Below are 24,700 nucleotides of genomic sequence, written 5' to 3' on the forward strand. Positions count from 1 at the left end.
ACATAAATTGAACTTCTCTGAGAAGAGGAATCTTAGTATAGATAGTATTTCTGAACTTCTTTCATCAAGGAAAACCTGTCAAGTATTATCATAAAACATGGTAGTATGAGGGACCATTAATATAGGAGATATTTCCCTAATTTATTAAAAAATGGGATTAGAAAGAAATTAGTGAAAAAAACACCCTTACCAATAATAACCACAAATAATGTAAACTATTTTGGTGTAACTCTAACCAAGGAAATCAAAGACATGTATGAAAACAAATTCAAGTCCTTGAAGAAATAAATTGAAGAGGATGTGAGATGATGGAAACCTCTTTCATCCTCATGGATGAATTTGATTAACCTAGTGAAAATTGGAAATTTAGAGTGTTACCTAAATTTTACAAATTTAATAAAGGAATCTACAGATACAGTGTAATTCCTATGAAAATTCTCACACAATTATTTACAGACCTTCAAAGAGCAATTCTCAATTTCATATGGAAAAACAAAAACCAAGGATAGCTAAATGAACCTGAACAAAAAAAGAACTTCTGGAGAAATCACCATCCTTGCCCTCAAAATGTAATACTGAGCAATGGTATAAAACCTTTATGGTTTCTTATAAAATGAAAGTAGTTGATCGGTGGAATGAAATCAGTTCCCTGTAGTACATCATGGACACTTGATTTTGACAGAAGCTGAACCTTACAATGGAAAAAAAGAAAGCATCTTCAACAAATGATGTCTCTCCTACTGAATATATGCTTGTAGAAGAATGCAAATAGACCAATATTATCACTCTGAAGACACCCAAGACCAAGCGCATTAAAAGCCTTAACATATTATCAAGATACACAGAGTCTAATAGAAGAGAAAGTGGGAAATAGCTTTGAACCCATTGGCAGAGAAGACAATTTCCTGGACGGATCATGAAACCATTGATAACTGAACCTGAAACGCTTCCATAGGCAAAGAACATTATCAATAGGACAAAAATGGCAGGTGATAGACTGTGAAAAGATCTTCATTAACTTTACTTTCAGTAGAAGCCTAATATTCTAAATAATAAGTAACTCAAGAAATTAGATTCCTTAATTTGAAAAGCTAATAACAAAATTTTTAAAATGTGGTAAAGAACTAAATAGAGAATTCTCAAAAGAGGAGCCTTGAATGTCTTAGAAGCAGTTAAAGAAATGTTCAACAACCATAGTCATCAGGGAAATGCAAGTGAAAATGACCCTGAGAAATCATCTTACACCAATCAAAATGGCTAAGATAAAAAGAAATGCTCAAGAGATAGCATATGGTAGTAAGGATATAGAGAAAGGGCAGCACTCCTCTGTTTCTGGTGGGATTGCAAACTTGTACAATCACACAGGAAAACAAACTGTCATTTTCTCAGAAAACTGAAAGTAGTACTACATGAAGATAGATATATATATACTGCTTCTGGGCATATACCCAAAACTGCTGTACCATATCAGAAAGGCCTTGCTCTCCTATCTTTATAGCATCCTTACATAATAGCCAGAAACTGGAAACAACCCAGTTAGGCCTCAATGGAAAAATAGATTCAGAAAATGTCTTTCATTCACATAGTGGTCTACTATTCAGCTATTAAAACACTCGGCCATTATAAATTTTCAAGGAAAATGGATGGAACTAGAAAATATCCTCCTCAATGAGGTAACCCAGACCCAAAAGGCATGCACTGAATTTGCTCACTCTTGAGAGGACATTAGTCATAAAGTACATGATAGCCCTGATTCAATCCACAGACCCAATGAAGCTAAACAAAGCAGGATACTGAAGCTAGGATACTTGAATCTCATTTAGAAGTGGTTTGAATCAGTCATAATGGGTAGAGTGATGGAGGAACTGGGTGTGAGAGGGAAGGTGGTAGGGAATGGTGGTCTCAGTATCAGGTGTTGGGAGAGTTAGAAAAATGAAAGGCAATCTGTAGTTGCCATCAGTGGAGGGTTTGAGGGAATCACATGGAAGTGTCAGAAACATGGCTTCAGGAAGGGTACCAGTAGAAAATTCATGTGACCATAGCTGAGAAAATAGCAGTGGAGATGTGTAACATGAAGAGGACAAACAACTTCTATAGCCATGCTGGTCCTGCCTTGGGGGGATAAGGACAACAACACAGACACAAAAATTTTGACCCAAAATTTCTCCTATTTAAAAGAAATGCAAGGATGGAAGAGAGATTGATAAAATGGCCATCCAATAATTGGCCCAATTTGAGATCCATCCTGGGGCAATACTCAATCCCTGAAACAGTTAATGATATTTTGTTATGCTTGCAGAAAAAGACCTAGCACAAGTGTCCTCCAAGATGCTTCACCCAACATTAGACAGACACAGATGAAGAGATCCACAGCCTAACACTGGACAGAGCTAATGGTCTCTTATGGAAGGATTGAGGATAGTTTAGGAACTGCACAGGAAGACCAAGAGTCTAGTAACCTCAAACCTTGGGGGCTCTGACAAAATAATCCACCAATCAAAGGCCATACATGAGATAGACATAGTCTCAACACCCTCAAAATATGTAGTAGATGTGCAGCTCAAACTCCATGTTTGTTCCAAAAAGCTGAAGTGGGGGCTGTCCTTAAGCTATCTGTGGGAATCACTCCACAACTTAGCTGCCTTCCTTGGCCAGAGTGGGAGAGTATGAAGCTAATCCTGTAGAGACATGATGTGGCAGAGTGGCAGTAAATCCAGGGGACCCACACCGTCTCAGCACAGCAGGGCAGGGGGAGGACTGTTAGGGTGTGGACCAGGAGAGGCAGCATCCTGTATGTGAACTTAATAAAACAATTAGTGAAAAAATAACCTCACAATGACACATAAAATGGAGTGGTGTCAGGTGGTCCTTAGTTGTTTAAGAATCATGGGTGAGAAACCCATGATTAGCAGGATAGTAAACAGAAATACTGCGCGTTCTCCATTTCTATTAATTTTCCAGTTTCCTGCTTTAACTCCTGTCCTTATTTCCTTTGATGAGAAACATGTCTGTCCTCAGTTTGCTTTTGGTATGCTGTTTGATCACAATAGAAACCGGAACTAAGACAACTAGAAAGGCAGTCACAGTCAGTTTTCAGGGGGCCTTTGCTTTTAAGCCTTTTGCAGACACACAACAAACTGAGAGGATGTCCTTTAATTTTTAAGTCTCATCTTGGAAAAATGGCAACAAAACCAATGCGAGGAAAGTAGGATTCTCTTCAATACATCACAGTTGGGGGGTGAAGTTCATCAAAGCAGGGAATCAGGACAGCAGTGATTTGAGGAAACTGGGCAGATTCTGTCCACATTCAGGAGGAGGAAAGCGATGGCTGTTGTTGGCCAAACTTCATTTCCACTTTTCATTCAATAGCCAAGTGGGGTTAAACAGCAAGTTTGTACATTTTTAAATATAAATTTTAATTAATATACCTTTTATTATAAAATATGTACTTGGGCATTGATTAAGAGCTAAGCATTTTGTATCTTTTATTAAATATTTTTCAGATTCCTCGGTCTGTCTGCAGTGAGAGCTGCAGCCCTGGATTCAGGAAAGTTGTCCTGGAGGGAAGGCCTACCTGTTGCTTTGACTGCAGTCCTTGCCCAGACAATGAGATTTCCAATGAGACAGGTGAAGGACAAGTCTCTCAGAGGGTTTTACATCCTCTCTAAGGCGCACTGACAAAACTAAGTAAAGGAAAAAAATTAGACAAGAGAACTACGTGGAAATTACATTACTTCAGATTCGCAACTAAATCTTTAAGTCTATGCTCTTTCTTTAAAATTTTTTATTGTTTGTTTTATTTGTTTACATTTCAAATATTATCTCCCTTCCTGTTTTGCCATCAGCAAACACCCAATCCTATCCCTCCTGCTTCTATGATGATGCCACCCCCACCCACACAACACCTTCCTACTTCAGAGCCCTAGCATTCTCCACCACTGGGTCATCCACCCTCCACAGGACTAAAGGGCTCCCCTCCCACTGATGCCAGATAAGGTAATCTTCGGGTGCATATGCAGCTGTACCCATGGGTCCCTCCATGTGTTCTGGTTGGTTGATACTGTTCTTCCTATGGAGTTGCAACCCCTTCAGCTCCTGCAGGCCTTCGTCTAACTCCTCCATTGGGATTCTTGAGCTCAGTCCAATGATTGGCTGTGAGCATCCCCATCTGTATTTCTCAGGCTCTGTCAGTAGACACCTGTATCTGGCTCCTCTGAGCAAGCACTTTTATTTTTATTAGTTATATTCTTTATTTACATTTCAAATGTCATCCCCTTTCCTGGTTTCACCCCGAAAATCCCCTAACTCATCCCCCTCCCCCTGCTCACCATTCCACGGACTCTCACTTCCCTGTCTTGGGGTTCCCCTATACTGGGGCATCTAGCTTTCTCATAACCAAGGGCCTCTCCTCCCTTTGATGTCCAACAAGGCCATCCTCTGCTTCATATGTATCTGGAGCTATGGGTCCATCCCTGTGTACTCTATGGTTGATGGTTTAGTCCCTGGGAGCTCTGGGGGAGCTGGGTGGTTCATATTGTTGTTCTTCCTATGGCGCTGCAACCCCTTCAGCTCCTTGGGTCTCTTCTCTAGTTTGTCCATTGTGCTCAGTTCAATGGTTGGCTGAGAGCATCCACCTCTATATTTGTCAATCACTGGCAGAGCCTCCCAGGTGACAGCTATATCAGGCTCCTGTCAGCAAGCACTTGTTGGCATCCACAATAGTCTCCAGGTTTTGTAACTGTATATGAGATGGATCCCTAGGTGGGGCAGTCTCTGGATTATCTCTCCCGCAGTCTCTGATCTACACTTTGTATCTCCTCCTGTGGGTATTTAGTTCCCCCTTCTAAGAAGGACTAGAGTATCCATACTTTGTTCTTCCTTCTTCTTGAGCTTCATTTAGTCTGTGAATTGTATCCTGACACTCTTTTCCCCTCATCCTCCGCTCTGTCAACCAATTTTCTCCCTTTAGCTCCCATTATTATTTTCTTCCACCCTCTAAGTAGGACTGAAGGAACCACAATTTGGTCTTCTTTCAGCTTGATCTTCATAGTTTGTCCATTGTATCATGGGTATTACAAGCCTTTTGCCTAATAGCCAGATCACTATGAGAGAGTAGCACATATGTTTCTGTGTTCTTTTGCTGCTCGACATCCGCAGTAAGGATGGTAATTTCTATTTCCATCCATTTGAATGCAAAACTCAAAGTTGCCATTTCTAATAGCTAAATATCACTCCATTGTGTATTTGTAAGATAAGTATTGTATCCATTCTTTCATTGATGGTCATCTGGGTTGTTTCAAGTTCTGGCTATTACAAAAAAGGCTGATATGATCATATTGGAGCATCTTTTGGATATATGCCCAGGAGTGGTGTAACTGGATCCTCAGGTAGTACTATTTACAATTTTCTGAGAAACTATCAGACTTATTTCAAGAGTGGTTGTACCAGATTCCATTCCCACCAGCAATAGAAGAGTTTGCCTCTTTCTCCACATCCTTACCAGCATTTGCTGTCACCTGAGAGTTTGATTTTAGTTATTCTAAAGGGTGTGTGGTGGAATCTGAGGGTCATTTTGATTTACATTTCCCTGATGACTAAGAATGTTGAACAATTCATTAGGAGCTTTTTTTTTTCTTTTTTTTCTTTTTTATTCAATATAATTTTTTATTTACATTTCAAATGATTTCCCCTTTTCTAGCCCCCCACTCCCTGAAAGTCCCGTAAGCCCCCTTCTCTCCCCCTGTCCTAGCACCCACCCCTTCCCACTTCCCCGTTCTGGTTTTGCCGAATACTGCTTCACTGAGTCTTTCCAGAACAAGGGGCCACTCCTCCTTTCTTCTTGTACCTCATTTGATGTGTGGATTATGTTTGAGGTATTCCAGTTTTCTAGGTTAATATCCACTTATTAGTGAGTGCATACCATGATTCACCTTTTGAGTCTGGGTTACCTCACTTAGTATGATGTTCTCTAGCTCCATCCATTTGCCTAAGAATTTCATGAATTCATTGTTTCTAATGGCTGTATAGTACTCTATTCTGTAGATATACCACATTTTTTGCATCCACTCTTCTGTTGAGGGATACCTGGGTTCTTTCCAGCATCTGGCAATTATAAATAGGGCTGCTATGAACATAGTAGAGCATGTATCCTTATTACATGGTGGGGAGTCCTCTGGGTATATGCCCAGGAATGGTATAGCAGGATCTTCTGGAAGTGAGGTGCCCAGTTTTCAGAGGAACTGCCGGACTGATTTCCAGAGTGGTCATACCAATTTGCAAGCCCACCAGCAGTGGAGGAGTGTTCCTCTTTCTCCACACCCTCTCCAACACCTGCTGTCTCCTGAATTTTAATCTTAGCCATTCTGACTGGTATAAGATGAAATCTCATTGTTGTTTTGATTTGCATTTCCTCATTAGGAGCTTCTAAGCCACTTGAGATTCCTTATTTGGAAAGTCTTTTATTAGCTCTGTATTCCATTTTTAATAGCATTACCTGGTTCTCTGGAGTCTATGCTAACGTCTTTGATCCACTTCACTTGAAGTTTTGTTCAGGGTGATAGATATACATCTATTTTCATTCCTCTACACCAGACATCCCATTAGCTCACCACTATTATTTAGATGCTTTCCTTTTTCCCCATTGTATGATTTTGGTTTTTTGTCAGAAATTTAAGTGTCTGTACGCATGTGGCTTTGAGGATTGAATCCATTGATCAATCTGTTTGTTCCTAGACTAGTATCATGCAGATTTTATTACTATTACTTAAAGTCAAGGATGGGGTTACCTCCAAAAGTTCTATTATAGTTCAGATTCCCTTAGTGATGCTGGGATTTTGTTTTTCCATATAAATTTAAGATTACTATTTCAAAGTCTGTAAAGAATTGTATTGTAATTTTGATGGGAATCGGATTGAATGCGTAGATTACTTTTGGTATGGTAATCATTTGCATTATGTTAATTTTGATTTCAAGGGCATGAGAGATCTTTCGATATTCTGTTATCTTTCTCAATGTTTTCTTCAGTGATTTCAAGATAATTTCTTATAGGTTTTCAGTTGCATGACTACAATTTCATGAAGATATTTATATTATTTGTAAATATTATACAGTAATCTGTTTCCCTAATTTCTTTCTCAACTCATTTATCATTTGTGTAAAGAAGGAATGTGGCATTTTTAATCTTAATTTTGTATTCAGTCACTTTTTTGTGATTTTTAATATTTCTTTTATTATTTTTTCTTTTTTCTTTATTTATTAATTTTTTTATTTTATTCGATATATTTTTTATTTACATTTCAATGATTTCCCCTTTTCTGGTCCCCTACTCCCCGAGTGTTCATCAGTTGTAGGTGTTCTCTGGTAGAATTTTTGGAATTATTTATGTTTATTATCATATCATTTGTCAAAAGCAATACTTTGACTTCTTTCTTTCCAATTTGTATCCACTTGATCTGTTTTAGTTCTCTGACTGTTCCAGCTACAACTTCAGCATCTGTATTGAGTAGATTAGTGAGAGTGGGCAACATTGTCTTGTCCCTGATCTTAGTGGAATTAGCTAAGTTTCTGTCCATTTAATTTGATATTAGCTACAGGCTTTCTGTATGTTGGTGTGTAAAATTTAGATATTTGACATATATCCCTGATTTTTCAAATACTTTAAAAATAAATTGATGTCATATTTTCTTTATTTTAATTAATTTTTTACACTCCATATTTTATTCACCACCATCTACTCACCAACTGTTCAACATCTCATACTTCCTTCATGCCCTCTGTCTCCACATGGAGGTCCAGACCCGCACCCTGCCTGACCTCTAAACTCTCTGAGGTCTCCAGTCTCTTGATGATTAGGTGCATCATCTCATAACACTGACCCATCAGTCCTCTACTGTATGTGTATTGGGAGCTGGTATATGCTGCCTGTTTGGTGGTCCAGTGATCGAAGGATCACATAGGTCCAGATTACTTGAGACTGCTGGTCCTCCTACAGGATCGCTCTTCTCCTCAGCTTCTTTCAACCTTCACTAGTTCAACAAAAGGGGTCAGCTGTTTCTGTCTATTGGTTGGGTGCAAATATCTGCATCTGACTCTTTCTCCTGCTTGTTGGGATTTCCAGTGCTCTGTCAAGCTAGAAGGTTCCTTTTCGTGAATGAATTGGTATCACATTCTCATAATGTTTCTTTCAGCATTTAATGAGATGATCATTATGTTTTTTTTCTTCAGTTTTTTTATATGGTGAATCAGGCAGAAGGATTTTCATGCATTGAACAATCTTTGGATCTCAGGGATGAATCCTACGGAGTTATGGTGTATGATGTTTTTGATGTGTTCTTGCAATTGGTTTGTGAGTTTTGATTTTTATAGATTCTTTTTTAGTATTTCTGCATCAATATGCAAAAGTGAAATAGGTCTGAAATTATCTTTCTTTGTTGAGTCTGTGAAATTTGTGTATCAGTTTGACGGTGGATTCATAAAATGAGTTTGGCGGTGCTCCTGCTTCTATTTGGGGGAATGATCCGTGAAGCATTGGTTTTAGCTCTCCTTTAAAAGTCTGGGAGAATTCTGAAATAAAACCACCTGGCCCTGGGTATTTTTTTTTATTTGATATATTTTTTATTTACATTTCAAATGATTTCCCCTTTCCCCCCGCCCCCGACCCCCCGTTCTCCCATCCACCCCTTCCCACTTCCCTGTTCTGGTTTTGCCCTATACTGCTACACTGACTGTTTTCAGAACTAGGGGCCACTCCTACATTCTTCTTGCACATCATTTGTTGTGTGGATTATGTTTTGGGTATTCCAATTTTCTAGGGTATTTTTAATAGACAAGAGACATTTCATGACTGCTTCTCTTTTTTTTTTTTTAGGGTTTTAGAGATATTTATATAGGATACCTGATCTTGATTTAACTTTAGTAAGTGTGGAATTTGTTTAGAAATTTAGCCAGTTCATTAAGCTTTTCCAGTTTTGTGGAGTATAAGCTTTGCAGTATGTTAACACTTTTTTTTCTTGTCTGATTTTTTGCCTCCTTTTTCATTTATGATTTTATTTATTCATTTATATTTATTTATGTTTGCTTAGATATTTTCTTTACTTACATTTCAAATGTTATCCCCTTTCCTCGTTTCCCCTCTGAAAACGCCCTATTCCATCACCCCTCCCCCAGCTCACCAACCTACCTACTCATGCTTCCTTGTCCTGGCATTCCCCTATACTGAGGCATCGAATCTTCTCAGGACCAAGGGACTCTCCTCCCTTTGATGCCCAACAAGGCCATCCTCTGCTACATACGAAGCGGGAACCATGGGTTCCTCCATGTGTTCTCTTTGGTTGGTGGTTTAGTCCCTGGGAGCTCTGGGGATTCTGGTTGGTTCATATTGTTGTTTCTCCTATGGGACTACAAGTTCCTTCAGCTCATTGGGTCCTTTATCTAGGTCCTCCATTGGGGACCTTATGACCAGTTCAGTGGTTTTCTAAGATCATCCACCTCTGCACTTGTCTGCTACTGGCAGAGCCTCTCAAGAGACAGCTATTTCGGACTACTGTCAGCAAGTGCTTATTGGCATCCACAATAGTGATTGGGTTTGGTGACTGTATATGGGATTAATCTCTCTGTGGGGCAGTCTCTGGTTGGTCTTTTATTCAGGCTCTGCTCACACTTGGTCTCTTTATGTCCTCCCATGGGCATTTTGTGACCCCTTCTAAGAAGGACCAAAGTATCCATACTTTGGTCTTCCTTCTTCTTGAGCTTTGTTTGGTCTGGGAATTGTATCTTAGGTATTCTGAGCTTCTAGGCTAATATCCACTTACCAGTGAGCATATACAATATGGGTTCTTTTGTGATTGGGTTACCTCACTTGGGATGATATCTTCTACTTCCATTCATTTCCCTAAGAATTTCAAAATTAATAAATTTATTGCTTTTAATACCTTAATAGTGTATTCCATTGTGTAAATGTACCATATTTTCTGTATCCATTCCAATGTTGAGGAACATATAGGTTCTACCCAGCTTCTGGCTGCTATGAACATAGTGCAGCATGTGTCCTTATTACATGTTGGAGAATCATCTGGGTATATGCCCAGCAGTGGTAGCGCTGGATCATCAGGTAATACTATGTCCAATATAGACAATAATACTGTGTCCATATGGTTTTCTGAGGAAACACCAAACTGCCTTCAGAGTGGTTGTACCAGCGTGCAGTCCCACCAGCAGTGGAGGGGAGGGGTGTTTCTCTTTCTCCACATCATTTCCAGCACCTGCTGTCACTTGAGTTTTTGATCTTAGCCATTCTGACTGGGGTGAGGTGGAAATTCAGGGTTATTTTGATGTGCATTTCACTGATGACTAAGGATGTTGAACATTTCTTTAGGTGTTTCTCAGCAAGAGAAAGAAATTACAAAAATAACATCCTTCACAGTAGTCACCAACAATATAAAGTATCTTGGTGTGACTCTAACCAAGCAAGTCAAAGATCTGTATGACAAGAACTTCAAGTCACTGAGGAAAGAAATTGAAGAAGACCTCAGAAGATGGAAAGATCTCCCATGCTTGTGGATTGGCAGGATTAACATAGTAAAAATGACCATCTTGCCAAAAGCAATATACAGATTAAATGCCATCCCCATCCAAATTCCAACTCAATTTTTCAGAGTTAGAAAGAGCAATTCTCAAATTCATCTGGCATAACAAAAAAACCCAGGATAGTAAAAACTATTCTCAAAAATAAAAGAACTTCTGTGGGAATCCAGCATCCTGGACCTCAAACTGTACTACAGAGCAATAGTGTTTAAAAAGTGAATGGTAATCTGGTACTGTGACATGCTGGTAGATCAGTGCAATGGTATTGAAGACCCAGAAATGAAACAACACACCTATGGTCACTTGATGTTTGACAAAGTAGCTAAAACCATCCAGTGAGAAAAAGATAGCCGTTTCATCAAATGGTTATGGTTTAACTGGTAGTCAGCATGCAGAAGAATGCAAATTGATCATTTATTATCTCCTTGTACAAAGCTCAAGTTCAATTGGATCAAGGACCTCCACATAAAACCAGATACACTGAAACTAATAGAAGAGTAAGTGGGGAAGAGCCTCGAGCACATGGGCACAGGGGAAAATTTACTGAACAGAGCACCAGTGACTTATGCTCTAAGATAAAGAATTGACAAATGGCACCTCACAAAACTACAAAGTTTCTGTAAGACAAAGGACACTGTCAATAGAACAAACACAATGGCAACCAACAAAGTGAGAAAAGATCTTTACCAACCGGATATCCGGTAGAGGGCTAATATCCAATATACACAAAGAATTTAAGAAGTTAGATTCCAGAGAACAAAAGAAACCTATTAACAATGGTGTACAGAGCTAAACAAAGAATTCTCAAGTGTGGGTTTTATTTATTTTGATATGATTGCTATGTAGTTAATATGGTGAGGTTTTGTCTATCTTATTGATTTTCTCGATGAACTAGTTCTTGTCTTCATTGATTAATTTTATTCCTTTTGCTCTAACTGATTGATTTCAGCCCTGATTTGATTATTTCCTCTTCTTACCTCCTCTTCCTGGTATTTCCTTTTTCTAGAGCTCTCACATATATGTTTAAATTACTCTTTTGAGAATTTTCAAATTAAATTCTTTATAAAGACACTCAGTGCAATGATCCTTCCTCTTAGCAATATTTTTACTGTTTCCCAAGAATTTGGGTTTGCTGTGATTTGTTTTTATTGAAATCTAAAAATTTCTTTATTTCTCCCCTAATCCAGAGATCATTGAGTAATGAGTTCTTCAGTTTTCATGAGTGTTTAGGTTTCATGGTATTTCTGTTGTTGAAGTCCAAATTTCCTCCAAGGTTCTCTCATAACAGAAAAAATGATGTTTCAATTTTCTTGTATCCATGAAGGATGCTTTGTGACTGATTATCTGGTAAATTTTGGGGGGAAGAATCCATCAGGTGCTGAGAAGACAGTATATTCTTTTGTGTTTGTGTGAAATATTCTCTAGATGCCTTTTAAGTTCATTTGATTCATAATGTTTGTAAGTTTTGTTATTTCTCTGTTTAGTTTCTGACTAAATAACATGTCAGTTGGTGAAAACAGGGTTTTGAAATTAACCACTAGTAATGTTCAGAGTTTGACATGTGGTTCAAGCTTTATCAATGTTTCATTTACAAATGTTCAGGCCTTTGAACTGGAGGTATGCATGTTGAGAATTGAAATATCATCTTAGTAGATTTTTCCTTTGCTGAGTATGAATTATCCATTCCCATCTCCTTTTATTAATTTTAGTTGGAAGTTTATTTTAATAAGTATAAGAATGATTATTTCAGCTTACTTCTAGGGTTTTTTGTCCTGGAATTTTTTTTCAGAACTTACTCTAAGGTAATGTCTATTGGTATTGCTGAGATGTTTGTTTTATACAGCAAAGTGAAAGCATCTTAGTCAGGGTTTCTATTCCTGCACAAACATGATGACCATGAAGAAAGTTGGGGAGGAAAGGGTTTATTCAGCTTACACTTCCACACTGCTGTTCATCACTAAAGGATGTCAGGGCTGGAACTCAAGCAGGTCAGGAAGCAGGAGCTGATGCAGAGGCCATGGAGGGATGTTACTTTTGGGCTAGCATCCCTGGCTTTCTTGGCCTGCTTTCTTATGGAAAGCAAGACTACCAGACCAGGGATGGCAACACTGACAAGGGGCCCTTCCCTGTAATCACTAATTGAGAAAATGCCCCACAGCTGGATCTCATGGAGCCATTTTCTCAAATGAAGCAACTGTCTCTGTGGTAAGTCCAACCTGTGTCAGGTTGACACACAAAACCAGCCAGTACAGATAGTTGCTGTTTTTGTACTCGTTCTGTTAGTCTGTGTCATTTATTGAGAAATTGAATCCATAGATGGTGAGAAATATTAATGATCAGTGTTTGTTTATCCCTATTATTTGATGTTGGTGTTGTGTGTATATGGGTTTGTGTGTGTGTTTAAATTGATTTTCCTTGTATGGAATTACTTATTTCTTGTATTTCCTTAAAATTAGCTATCATCTTTCTGTTGGAGTTTTCCTTCTAGCATTTTGTCGTAGGAATGGATTTTTGGATAGATATTGTTTAAATCCAGACTTGTCTTGAATTATGGTTGTTTACTCCATGTGTTTTGATTGACAGTTTTTCTGGGTATAGGACTCTAGGTTGGCATGTGTGATTTTTCATAGTTTTTTTTTAATTTATTTTTATTTACATTGCAAATGATTTCCCCTTTTCTGGGTCCCCACTCCCCGCAAGTCCCATAAGCCCTCTTCCGTCCCCCTATTCTTCCATCTACCCCTTCCCACTTCCCTGTTCTGGAATTCCCCTATACTCTTGCACTGAGTCTTTCCAGAAGCAGGGCCCATTCCTCCATTCTTTTTGGACATCATTTAATTTGTGGATTATGTCCTGGGTATTCAAAGTTTCTAGGCTAATATCCACTTATCAGTGAGTGCATACCATGATTGATCTTTTGACACTTGGTTACCTCACTTAGTATGATGTTCTCCAGCTCCATCCATTTGTCTAAGAATTTCATGAATTCATTGTTTCTAATGGCTGAATAGTACTCCATTGTATAAATATACCACATTTTTTGTATCCATTCCTCCGTTGAAGGACATCTAGGTTCTTTCCAGCTTCTGGCTACTACAAATAGGGCTGCTATGAACATAGTGGAGCATGTGTCCTTATTGCATGCTGAAAAATCCTCTGGATATATGCCCAGTAGTGGTATAACAGGGTCCTCAGGAAGTGACATGCCCAGTTTTCTGAGGAACCGCCAGACTGATTTCCAAAGTGGTTGCACCATCATGCAATCCCACCAGCAGTGGAGGAGTGTTCCTCTTTCTCCACATCCTCGCCAACACCTGCTGTCTCCTGAGTTTTTGACCTTAGCCATTCTGACTGGTGTAAGGTGAAATCTCAGGGTTGTTTTGATTTGCATTTCCCTAATGATTAATGATGTTGAACGTTTCTTAAGGTGTTTCTCAGCTCTCCGAAGTTCTTCATGTGAAAATTCTTTGTTTAGCTCCGTACCCCACTTTTTAATGGGGTTATTTGGATCTTTGGGTTCTACTTTCTTGAGTTCTTTGTATATATTAGATATTAGCCCTCTGTTGGATTTAGGGTTGGTGTAGATTCTTTCCCAGTCTGTTGGTTGACCTTTTGTCCTTTTGACGGTGTCCTTTGCCTTACAGAAACTTTGTAGTTTTATGAGGTCCCATTTGTCAATTCTTGATCTTAGAGCATAAGCTATTGGTGTTCTATTCAGGAACTTTTCCCCTGTTCCCATGTCCTCCAGCGTCTTCCCCAGTTTTTTTCCAATTAGTTTCAGTGTGTCAGGTTTTATGTAGAGGTCCTTGATCCATTTGGTGTTGAGCTTGGTACAAGGAGATAAGAATGGATCAATGCACATTCTTCTGCATGCTGACCTCCAATTGAACCAGCACCATTTGTTGAAAAGACTATCTTTTTTCCACTGGATGCTTTCAGCCCCTTTGTCGAAGACCAAGTGACCATAGGTGTATTGGTTCATTTCTGGGTCTTCAATCCTATTCCATTGTTCCGCTTGCCTGATATTGTACCAATACCATACAGTTTTTATCACTATTGCTCTGTAGTAGAGTTTAAAGTCTGGGATATTGAATCCCCCTGAAGTTCTTTTACTTTTGAGAATAGTTTTAGCTAACCTGGTTTTTTTGTTATTCCAGATGAATTTGAGAATTGCTCTTTCTAGCTCTATGAAGAACTGTGTTGGGATTTTTATGGGAATAGCATTGAATCTGTAGATTGCCTTTGGCAAGATGGCCATTTTAACTATATTAATCCTGCCAATCCACGAGCATGGAAGGTTTTTCCATTTTCTGAGATCTTCGATTTCCTTCTTCAGAGATCTGAAGTTCTTGTCATATAGGTCTTTCACTTGTTTGGTTAGAGTCACCCCAAGATACTTTATGCTGTTTGTAGCTATGGTGAAGGGGGTCATTTCCCTAATTTCTTTCTCAGTCTGCTTATCCTTTGAATATATAAAGACTACTGATTTGCTTGCGTTGATTTTGTAGCCAGCCACTTTGCTGAAGTTGTTTATCAGCTGTAGTAGTTCTCTAGTAGAGTTTTTAGGGTCGCTTAACTATACGATCATATCATCTGCAAATAGTGATAATTTGACTTCTTCCTTTCCAATTTGTATCCCTTTGACTTCCTTCTGTTGTCTAATTGCTCTAGCTAGGACTTCAAGAACTATATTGAAAAGATATGGAGAGAGGGGGCAGCCTTGTCTAGTCCCTGATTTTAGTGGGATTGCTTCAAGTTTCTCTCCATTTAGTTTGATGTTGGCTACCGGTTTGCTGTATATTGCTTTTACTATGTTTAGATATGGGCCTTGAATTCCTGTCCTTTCCAAGACTTTTAGCATGAAAGGATGCTGAATTTTGTCAAATGCTTTTTCAGCATCTAATGAAATGATCATGTGGGTTTTTTTCTTTGAGTTTATGTAGTGGTTAGCATTTATGGATTTCCATATATTGAACCATCCCTGCATCCCTGGGATGAAGCCTACTTGATCATGGTGGATGATCGTTTTGATGTGTTCTTGGATTCTGTGGACAAGAATTTTATTTAGTATTTTTGCATCGATATTCATAAGGGAAATTGGCCTGAAATTCTCTTTCTTAGTTGGGTCTTTGTGTGGTTTTGGTATCAGTGTAATAGTGGCTTCGAAGAAGGAGTTGGTTAGTGTTCCCTCTGTTTCTATTTGGTGGAAGAGTTTGAAGAGTATTGGTGTTAAGTCTTCTTTGAAGGTCTGATAGAATTCTGCACTGAAACCATCTGGTCCTGTGCTTTTTTTGGTTGGAAGCCTATCTATGACCCCTTCTATTTCTTTAGGGGTTATGGGTCTGTTTAGATGGTCTATTTGATCCTGGTTTAATTTTGGTAATTGGTATCTGTCTAAGAAAATGACCATTTCCTCCAGATTCTCCAGTTGTGTTGAGTACAGGTTTTTGTAGTAGGATCTGATGATTTTTTGAATTTCCTCGGTTTCTGTTGTGATATCTCCGTTTTCATTCCTAATTTTGTTAATTTAGATACTTTCTCTGTGCCCTTTGGTTAGTATGGCTAAGGGTTTATCTATCTTGTTGATTTTTTCAAAGAACCAGCTTTTGGTCTTGTTGATTCTTTGTATGGTTCTTTTGGCTTCTACTTGATTGATTTCAGCCCTGAGTTTGATGATTTCCTGTCTTCTCCTCCTCCTGGGTGAATTAGCTTCTTCTTGTTCCAGGGTTTTCAGTTGTTCCTTTAATCTTCTAGTGTAAGCTCTCTCGAATTTCTTTTTGAAGGCACTCAAAGCTATGAGTTTTCCTCTTAGCACTGCTTTCAATGTGTCCCATAGATTTGTGTATGTTGTGCCTTCATTTTCATTAAATTCTAAGAAATCTTTGATTTCTTTCTTTATTTCTTCCTTGACCAAGGTATCATTGAGTAGAGTATTATTCAGTTTCCATGTGTATGTGGGCTTTCTGTTGTTTTTACTGTTACTAAAGACCACTTTTACTCCATAGTGATCTGATAGGAGGCATGGGATTATGTCAATCTTCTTATATTTGTTGAGGTCTGTCTTGTGACCAACTATATGATCTATTTTGGAGAATGTACCATGAGGTGCTGAGAAAAAGGTATATTCTTTTGCTTTGGGATAAAAAGTTCTATATATATCTGTTAACTCCAATTGGTTCAAAGCTTCAATTAGTTTCATTGTCTCCCTGTTTAGTTTCTGTTTTCCTGATCGGTCCATTTGTGAAATTGGAGTGTTGAAGTCACCCACAATTATTGTGTTAGGTGCAATGTGTACTTTGAGCTTTAGTAAAGTTTCTTTTATGAATGAGGGCGCCCTTGTATTTGGGGCATAGATGTTCAGGATTGAGAGTTCTTCTTGTTGGATTTTTCCTTTGACCACCAAGTAGTGACCTTCCATGTCTCTTTTGATGACTTTAGGTTGAAAGTCAATTTTAACTGAAATTAGAATGGCAACTCCGGATTGTTTCCTGGGACCGTTTGCTTGTAGAATTGTCTTCCAGCCTTTTACTCTAAGGTAGTTTTTGTCTTTGACATTGAGGTGTGTTTCCTGTAAGCAGCAAAATGTAGGGTCCTGTTTATGTAACCAGTCTGTTAGTCTATGTCTTTTTTGGGGGAATTGAGTCCATTGATGTTAAGAGATATCAATGAGTAGTGGTTATTGCTTCCTAACATTTTTTATTTTAATTTTATATGTGTGTGGTTATCCTCTTTGGGTTTGATGAAAGAAGCTTAATATCCTGCTCTTGCCAGGGTATAGTTTCCCTCATTGTACTGGTGCTTTCCCCCTATTAACCTTTGTAGGGCTGGGTTTGTAGAAAGATATTGTGTAAATTTGGTTTTGTCGTGGAATATCTTGGTTTCTCCATCTATAGTAATTGAGAGTTTCGCTGGGTATAGTAGTCTCGGCTGGCATTTGTGTTCTCTTAGATTCTGCATGAGCTCCGCCCAGGATCTTCTAGCTTTCATGGTCTCTGGTGAGAAATCTGGTGTAATTCTGATAGGTCTTCCTTTATATGTTATTTGCCCTTTTTCTCTTACTGACCTAAGTATTCTTTCTTTGTTTAGTACATTTGGGGTTTTGATTATTATGTGACAGGAGGTACTTCTGTTCTGGTCCAGTCTGTTTGGAGTTCTGTAGGCTTCTTGTATATTCATGGGTATCTCTCTTTTTAGGTTAGGGAAGTTTTCTTCCATAATTTTGTTGAAGATATTTGCTGGCCCTTTAAGTTGTAAATCTTCACTCTCATCAATACCTATGATCCTTAGATTTGGCTTTCTCATTGTGTCCTGGATTTCCTGGATATTTTGGGTTACAAGCTTTTTGCATTTTGCATTTTCTTTAACTGTTGAGTCCATGGTTTCTATGGTATCTTCGGCATCTGAGATTCTTTCTTCTATCTCTTGTACTATGTTGTTGATATTTGCATCTATGGTCCCTGATTTCTTCCCAAGGTTTTCTATCTCCAAAGTTGTCTCCCTTTGTGCTTTCTTAGTTGTTTCTACTTCTGTTTTTAGATCCTGAAAATTTTTGCTCAGTTCTGTTATTTGCTTGTTTGTTTGTTCCTCTAATTCTTTAAGCGATTTTTGTGTTTCCTCTTTCATGACTTCTGCCTGTTGATCAAGGTTCTCCTGTATTTCTTTAAGTGATTTTTGCGTTTCCTCCTTATTGGCTTTTGTATTCTCCTGAATTTCTTTCAATGATTTTTGTGTTTCCCTTGTAAGGGCTTCTAATTTTTGATCTATTTTCTCCTGAATTTCTTTAAGTATGTCCTTCATGTGTTCCTGTACTAGCATCATGACCAGTGATTTTAAATCCAAATCTTGTTTTTCTGGTGTGTTGGGGTATCCAGGACTTGCTAATGTTGGAGAATTGGGTTCAGATGTTGCCATAATGCCTTGGTTTCTGTTAGTAACGTTCCTATGTTTGCCTTTAGCCATCTGGTTCTCCCAGGAGTTAGATTATCTTATTGTCACTGGCTGGAGCTTCAACCTACTGTGGATCTTTAAGGTTATTTCTGCAACACTGGATGACTGGGTTTCTTCTGGCACAGATTATTGATATGCTGGCTTCCTCTTTTGTGCCTTTGGAGCCCTTCTCAATTTTGCCTCAAGCAATGCTATACTTAGGTTGTCAAGGTCAACCAAGTGTTCTCTGTCTGCTCTATTATGAAGGGAAGAAGTCGTGGTGGGGGTCACTCCCTCTGTTGATTCTCACATAGGACGCATGTCCTACAATTGACAGGCTTGCAGATGAACCGCATATGTGCTCAGTTCCTGAGTGCAGGCAGACCCCTGGTGGTTTGTACCACCGGAGATCTAAGGCTCAGGGTGTTATGGCACCTAGTGATCCCTTTGTGTCCCTGCAGACAGCAAATATGGCTGCGGGGCTTCTCTCCTTCCACAGCTTCACGAGCCCGGCGGGCTGGCAGACAAAAGCCGCCAAGGTGCTCAGTTCCTGAGTGCAGGCAGACCCCTGGCAGTTTGCACCACCAGAAATCTAAGACTCAGAGTGCCACAGTACCTAGCGATCCCTCTGTGTCCCTGCAGACAGCAAATATGGCTGCGGGGCTTCTCTCCTTCCACAGCTTCCAGAGCCTGGCGGGCTGGCAGACAAAAGCCGCCTAGGTGCTCAGTTCCTGAGTGCAGGCAGACCCCTGGCGGTTTACACCACCAGAAATCTAAAGCTCAGGGTGTTACAGTACCTAGAGATCCTTTTGTGTCCCTGCAGACCGTGAGTTTGGCCGTGGGGCTTCTCTCCTTCTACAGCTTCCTGGGCAGGACACAGGCCCTGAGCCCAGAGGGCTGGCAGACAAAAGCCGCCTAGGTGCTCAGTTCCTGAGTGCAGGCAGACCCCTGGCGGTTTGCACCACCAGAATTCTAAGGCTCAGGGTGTTACAGTACCTAGTGATCTTTTTGTGTCTCTGCAGACAGCAAATATGGCTGCGGGGCTTCTCTCCTTCCACACCTTCCAGAGCCCAGAGGGCTGGCAGACAAAAGCTGCCCAGGTGCTCAGTTCCTGAGTGAAGGCAGATAGGTTTTAAGATATCTGTCCAGGCCCTTCAGTTTTTAGAGAATCTATTGAAAAGGCACAATTCTAACAGGTCTGCCATGGAATGATACCTGGTCTTTTCCCTCAGTGCTTATTCTTTCTTAGTTCTCTACATTCTGTATTTTCATTATTTTGTTGAGAGAGGACTTTTCTGGCCCACTCTATTTTGTGTTTCACAAGCATCTTTTATGTTTATAGGTATTTCTCTCTTTACATTGTGATTTTTTCTAATATAATTTTGTTGAAAATACTTTCTCACCCTGGGATCTGGGATTCTTTACCTTCTAATATTCCTATCATTCTAAGGTTACATGTTTTCTTTGTATTCCAGATTTCTTGGCTGTTTTGTTTCAGGGATATTTTAGCATTAACATTTTCTTTTACTGATGTGCCAGTTTCTATTTTTGTATGCCTGAGATTCTCTCCTATATCCTTTTATCTTATTGGTGATACTTGCATTTGTTGTTCTGTAAGCTTCTTTAGGTTTTCCATCTGCAGTTTACCCTCAGTTTGTATTTTCATTCTGGCTTCTATTTCCACTTTCATTTCCTGAACAGCTTTACTTACTTCCCTGGTTAACTGTAGTTTCTGCTATTACTTTAAGAGATTTATTTGTTTCCTCTGTAAAGCCCTATATTTGTCTGATTGTGTTTTCCTTTTCTTTTTTAAGCATTTTATTCTTTCCTCTTTAATGGCATCTATCATCTTCATAAGACTGGATTTAAGGGCACCGTGGTTCAGTTGTGTTAAGATTTGCAGGGCTTGCTGTTGTAGAGTAAGTTTGCCCTGTTGGTGTCATAATATTCTTGAATTTTGTTGTTTGAGTTAGTTTCATGCCTTTAGCCATCTAGATTTTTTTTAAATAATAAAACAATAAATCATTTGGCAACATAAGGAGGTCAAAGGGATACAAATTGGAAAGGAAGAAGTCAAACTATCATTATTTGCAGATGACATGATAGTCTACCTAAGTGACCCAAAAAACTCTACTAGAGAACTCCTACAGCCATCTAGATGCTTTAGTCACTGCATGTTCCAGTTATGATATATATTGAGATTTTGGCTAACCACTGTGATCTTGGTGTGACAGACCCCTGGTGTATATTTTTGGGCTATATGGTTCTGGAATAGCAGGTCTTAAAAAATGGCAGGAGACTTGGCAGAAAATTTTATATCTGGCAGGGACGATCTCCTCAGAGCCATGCCTGACAAAGTTCTTTGGGCAGGGATGTTTAGAGAAGGAAAGAAATCTAAATGTTTTGGTTCTGGATCAACAGGCTTGATGAACCTGGGCAGAGATGTAGTGGGAGAATAGAAGTCTGGTGCAGATTTCTGGATAATTATATTTCCTCATGTATTAATTTCTATTATTTGACAGTAAAATATTTTATATAAGGTATTTCTCTGCTACATATAGACTACCTAATTGCCTGTTAATTCGGTTATAGTTCCTGTATGCAGATTGAAGACATATAAATTTCACTTACGAATTTAATGTGGTTGTGGAAGGACCACTTCAACTGTCTCCCCAAAATGCTTCCTTTATTACACACTGAAGTTCAGACACTTTAGAGATATGTACATTTGGAGGGATGGCATAGAATAAAGGTTTTGACCTACATCACAGTATCAGATTGTATTGATTAAAAATACAGCTACATATATGTTGAACAGTCAAAAGTTAAAGAAATTCCTGATCAAAGGAATTTGAATACAGGGAAATATAATAAACATATATTTCAAGACAAACAATAAGCTTTATACAAAATAAATTTTGTCTTATAGATCAGTTGCCATAAATTAATGAATATTGTTTCTAAGATACAATATTAAAAGCTAGCATAACAAAGCAACAAAAATAATCTAACAACAGAGCAGAACAGATATTTTTAAAAGTGTTACATTAGCATGAATAGTCACATTGAGAAAATGTTAACTATTTGACAGGAGAGTTTAAGAAAGCATAAGAAAGATACACAAATGTAGAGCTGAGTGTAAAAAGAAGTAAATGTAGTGTTTCTGTATCTTTTAAGGAAAAGTGAAACTAAAATAGTTTTTGAAATGAAGCCTTTTTACAAAAATACGGAAAGTTATTTGTGACAAGAAATATGTGATTAAATAATATTAGGAGCATTTGTTTTTCGCCTCTGAGTTTTATTCACAAAGATTTAGTTCTTAAAATCTATTCTGGAGAAACAAAGAAAACATAAATTTAACTATTTAAGTAGTTGTTTTCCTGAAAATCTTTCAAAAAGTTTTTCAAAACAGTAAACTAAGAGCCACGAAATTATCTCAATATGAAAAGGAACTTACATCCCCTACTCTACCCTTAATTTCATCACAGAATCCAGAAGAAGTTAAAAGAGAAAAGGCCTACTAACTTTTCTCAAACATCCATATATTCACTATAACACCTGTGAGAACTTCCTTCCATCAAAAATGAAAGGGGCTGGGGAAAGATAAGGAATGCTTTGAACACATATTTAGTAGTTTCCAACCAAGATCACATGAGAAGAAAATATTTTCAAACTGAAAAAAATTTATAAATAAAAATGAATTTGTGTCATATATCCCAGACTAAAAAATCATTTTACTAAGAAATTCAATGAAAAATGTCTATTTCAAAATTGAATTCGCATCTTCTATTGGAAATTTAGAAATATTTTTGAGAACTGGCATAAACATTGAATTAGTTATTGCCATGTAATTTGGTATTTTCTAGTTTGAAAATATATGCTTCAACTGTATTATAAAATATAAATAAAAGAGAGGTAAAAAGCAAAAAATAAGAATACTTCAATATACAACTAAAATAAATCGGCTCTAGGTATGAGATTTTATGGGTGTTTTCATTGTCAATTTGACACAATCAAGATTTATGTAATAAAAGAAAACCACAATTGAAAATCCTTTGAAGAGCTGGACTGTAGCAAAAAGTTTTATACATCCTCATGTTTAGTGGTTGCTGTGGGCTGCGCTGCCTCACTGGGTTGGTGCAGCTCTGAGGAGGTGATCATAAGCTACATAACAAATCAGGTCAAGGAAAATAGTAGAGGCAGGGCAGGCAGCCCCACACCCCAGTGGACTCAGCTTCAGTTCTTACCTCCTTATTCTACCTTCAGTTCCTGCATGTTTTCCTCAGTGATATATTTATAATGTATAATGTGAAAAATACCCTTTTCTCCAGAAAAGGATACTCTTCATGGGGTTTTTCGAAAGGAGTATAAACCTTACCTTGTGTGATTATTCACTTTAGAATACTCATATCTCTATACCAAAAGTGACAAGGGAACATGGTTGTAATAACAATCCAATGAATTTGAAGCATAAAATGTAGTAGGGTAAAGGGAAACTTGACCATGCATTCATGATCAACTTCATTTCCACCAGGTATGGATCAGTGTGTGCACTGTCCAGAAACTCATTATACAAATGCAGAGAAGACACACTGCCTGGAGAAAACTGTCACCTTTCTGGCCTATGATGATCCCTTGGGGAAGGGACTCACATTCATGTCCTTTGGATTTTCTACTCTCACAGCTCTTACTATTGGAGTCTTTGTAAACTACAGAGACACTCCAGTAGTCAAGGCCAATAACAGATCTCTCAGTTACATCCTGCTCATCACTCTGACACTCTGTTTCCTCTGTCCATTGCTCTTCCTTGGTCTTCCACACACAGCCACATGTATCCTGCAACAGAACGTGTTTGGACTTCTGTTCACTGTGACTCTATCCACTGTGTTGGCCAAAACTCTCACTGTAGTTATGGCCTTCAAGATTACAGCTCCAGGAAGAAAGATCAGATGGTTGCAGATATCACAGGTCTCTAAATGTGTCATTCCAGCTTGCACTCTGATACAAGTACTTCTCTCTGGCATATGGCTGGGAACATCCCCTCCATTTATTGACATGGATGCTCACTCTGAACAGGGACACATCATCATTCTTTGCAACAAGGGTTCAGCTGTTGCCTTCCACTGTGCTCTGGCCTACCTGGGAGTCATGGACTTGAGTAGTTATCTCATGGCTTTCTTGTCCAGGAACCTTCCTGACACATTTAATGAATCCAAGTCCATGGCTTTCAGCATGCTTGTGTTCTGCAGTGTATGGGTCACGTTCCTCCCTGTCTACCACAGCACCACTGGGAAGGTCAGGGTAGCTATGGAAATGTTCTCTATCCTGGCTTCCAGTGCAAGCATTCTAATTGTAATCTTTGTCCCTAAGTGCTACATTGTTTTGTTTAGGCCAGAATTAAACACACTTCCTCGTAACAGGGATGAAAGACACCACAGGGGCAAATATTTACTTAAAACATAGTTCACATGATTCTTCATCTAAACTGAATTTCACTGGATCTCTACCGTTCTGACCATCACATATTAGGTCACATGTTTTCCTGTGATGGCTTTGTGGGTATGGCCTCTTCTCACCAGATATTATATTCTGAGCTTAATTCCCTGGAACCCCATGGTGAAGTAAGGAATTGATTTTCTGAAGTTGGACTAGTGCATTTCCAGTCCCCAAAATAAGTAAACATATGTAATATAACTTTAGAAAACCCTTTTGAAAACAATCATAACATTGAGATATGATTGCATGAGCTCTTATTGTTTCCACTGACTTAAATAATTAATTTTTCCTATTGAAATCTCTCACATTTTGCAGTAAGGACACTCTATTCACCAAATCATGTGATGGTCCTGGGACTTTTTCTTTAAGTTCTTATTTCTAAATCATATTAATTACTTCAACCAGTGGGGTTTTTTCCTTTAAGGACCTTTTCATTTCTCCCAGTGCTGACTATGCAATGTCTTTCTGGTGGCATTGATTTCTAACAGTTTCACATGTCAGGAATTTCACACTGTTTGACTGCCACATAAAACTTCATACCAAAACATTCCTCATAAATTTTCATATTTTCAAATCTTTCAGTACTGTTCTTATTTCAACTGAAGTCCTGAAACAGCAATCAGCAGAAACCATGGCATAGCTAAATGTGACTCATCTTGATGTCTGTCCTGCTAAATAACCAATTAGTTCTCTGAGT

General features: G+C 38.5%; 1 protein-coding gene across 1 annotated transcript in view; it reads left to right on the top strand.

Moving 5' to 3' along the window:
- LOC127671005 (vomeronasal type-2 receptor 116-like) overlaps nucleotides 1-23,970 on the top strand; it is a 41,980-nt gene extending 18,010 nt beyond the window's left edge. Inside the window, exons 5-6 of the mRNA XM_052165647.1 lie at nucleotides 3,504-3,627; nucleotides 23,042-23,970. Coding sequence (XP_052021607.1) covers nucleotides 3,504-3,627; nucleotides 23,042-23,970 — 1,053 coding nt within the window. The remainder of the gene's footprint in view (nucleotides 1-3,503; nucleotides 3,628-23,041) is intronic.
- The last annotated feature ends 730 nt before the right edge of the window (nucleotides 23,971-24,700 follow it).

This window comes from Apodemus sylvaticus, chromosome 20 (genome assembly GCF_947179515.1).
Source record: "Apodemus sylvaticus chromosome 20, mApoSyl1.1, whole genome shotgun sequence".
Classification (NCBI taxonomy): Eukaryota; Metazoa; Chordata; class Mammalia; order Rodentia; family Muridae; genus Apodemus; species Apodemus sylvaticus.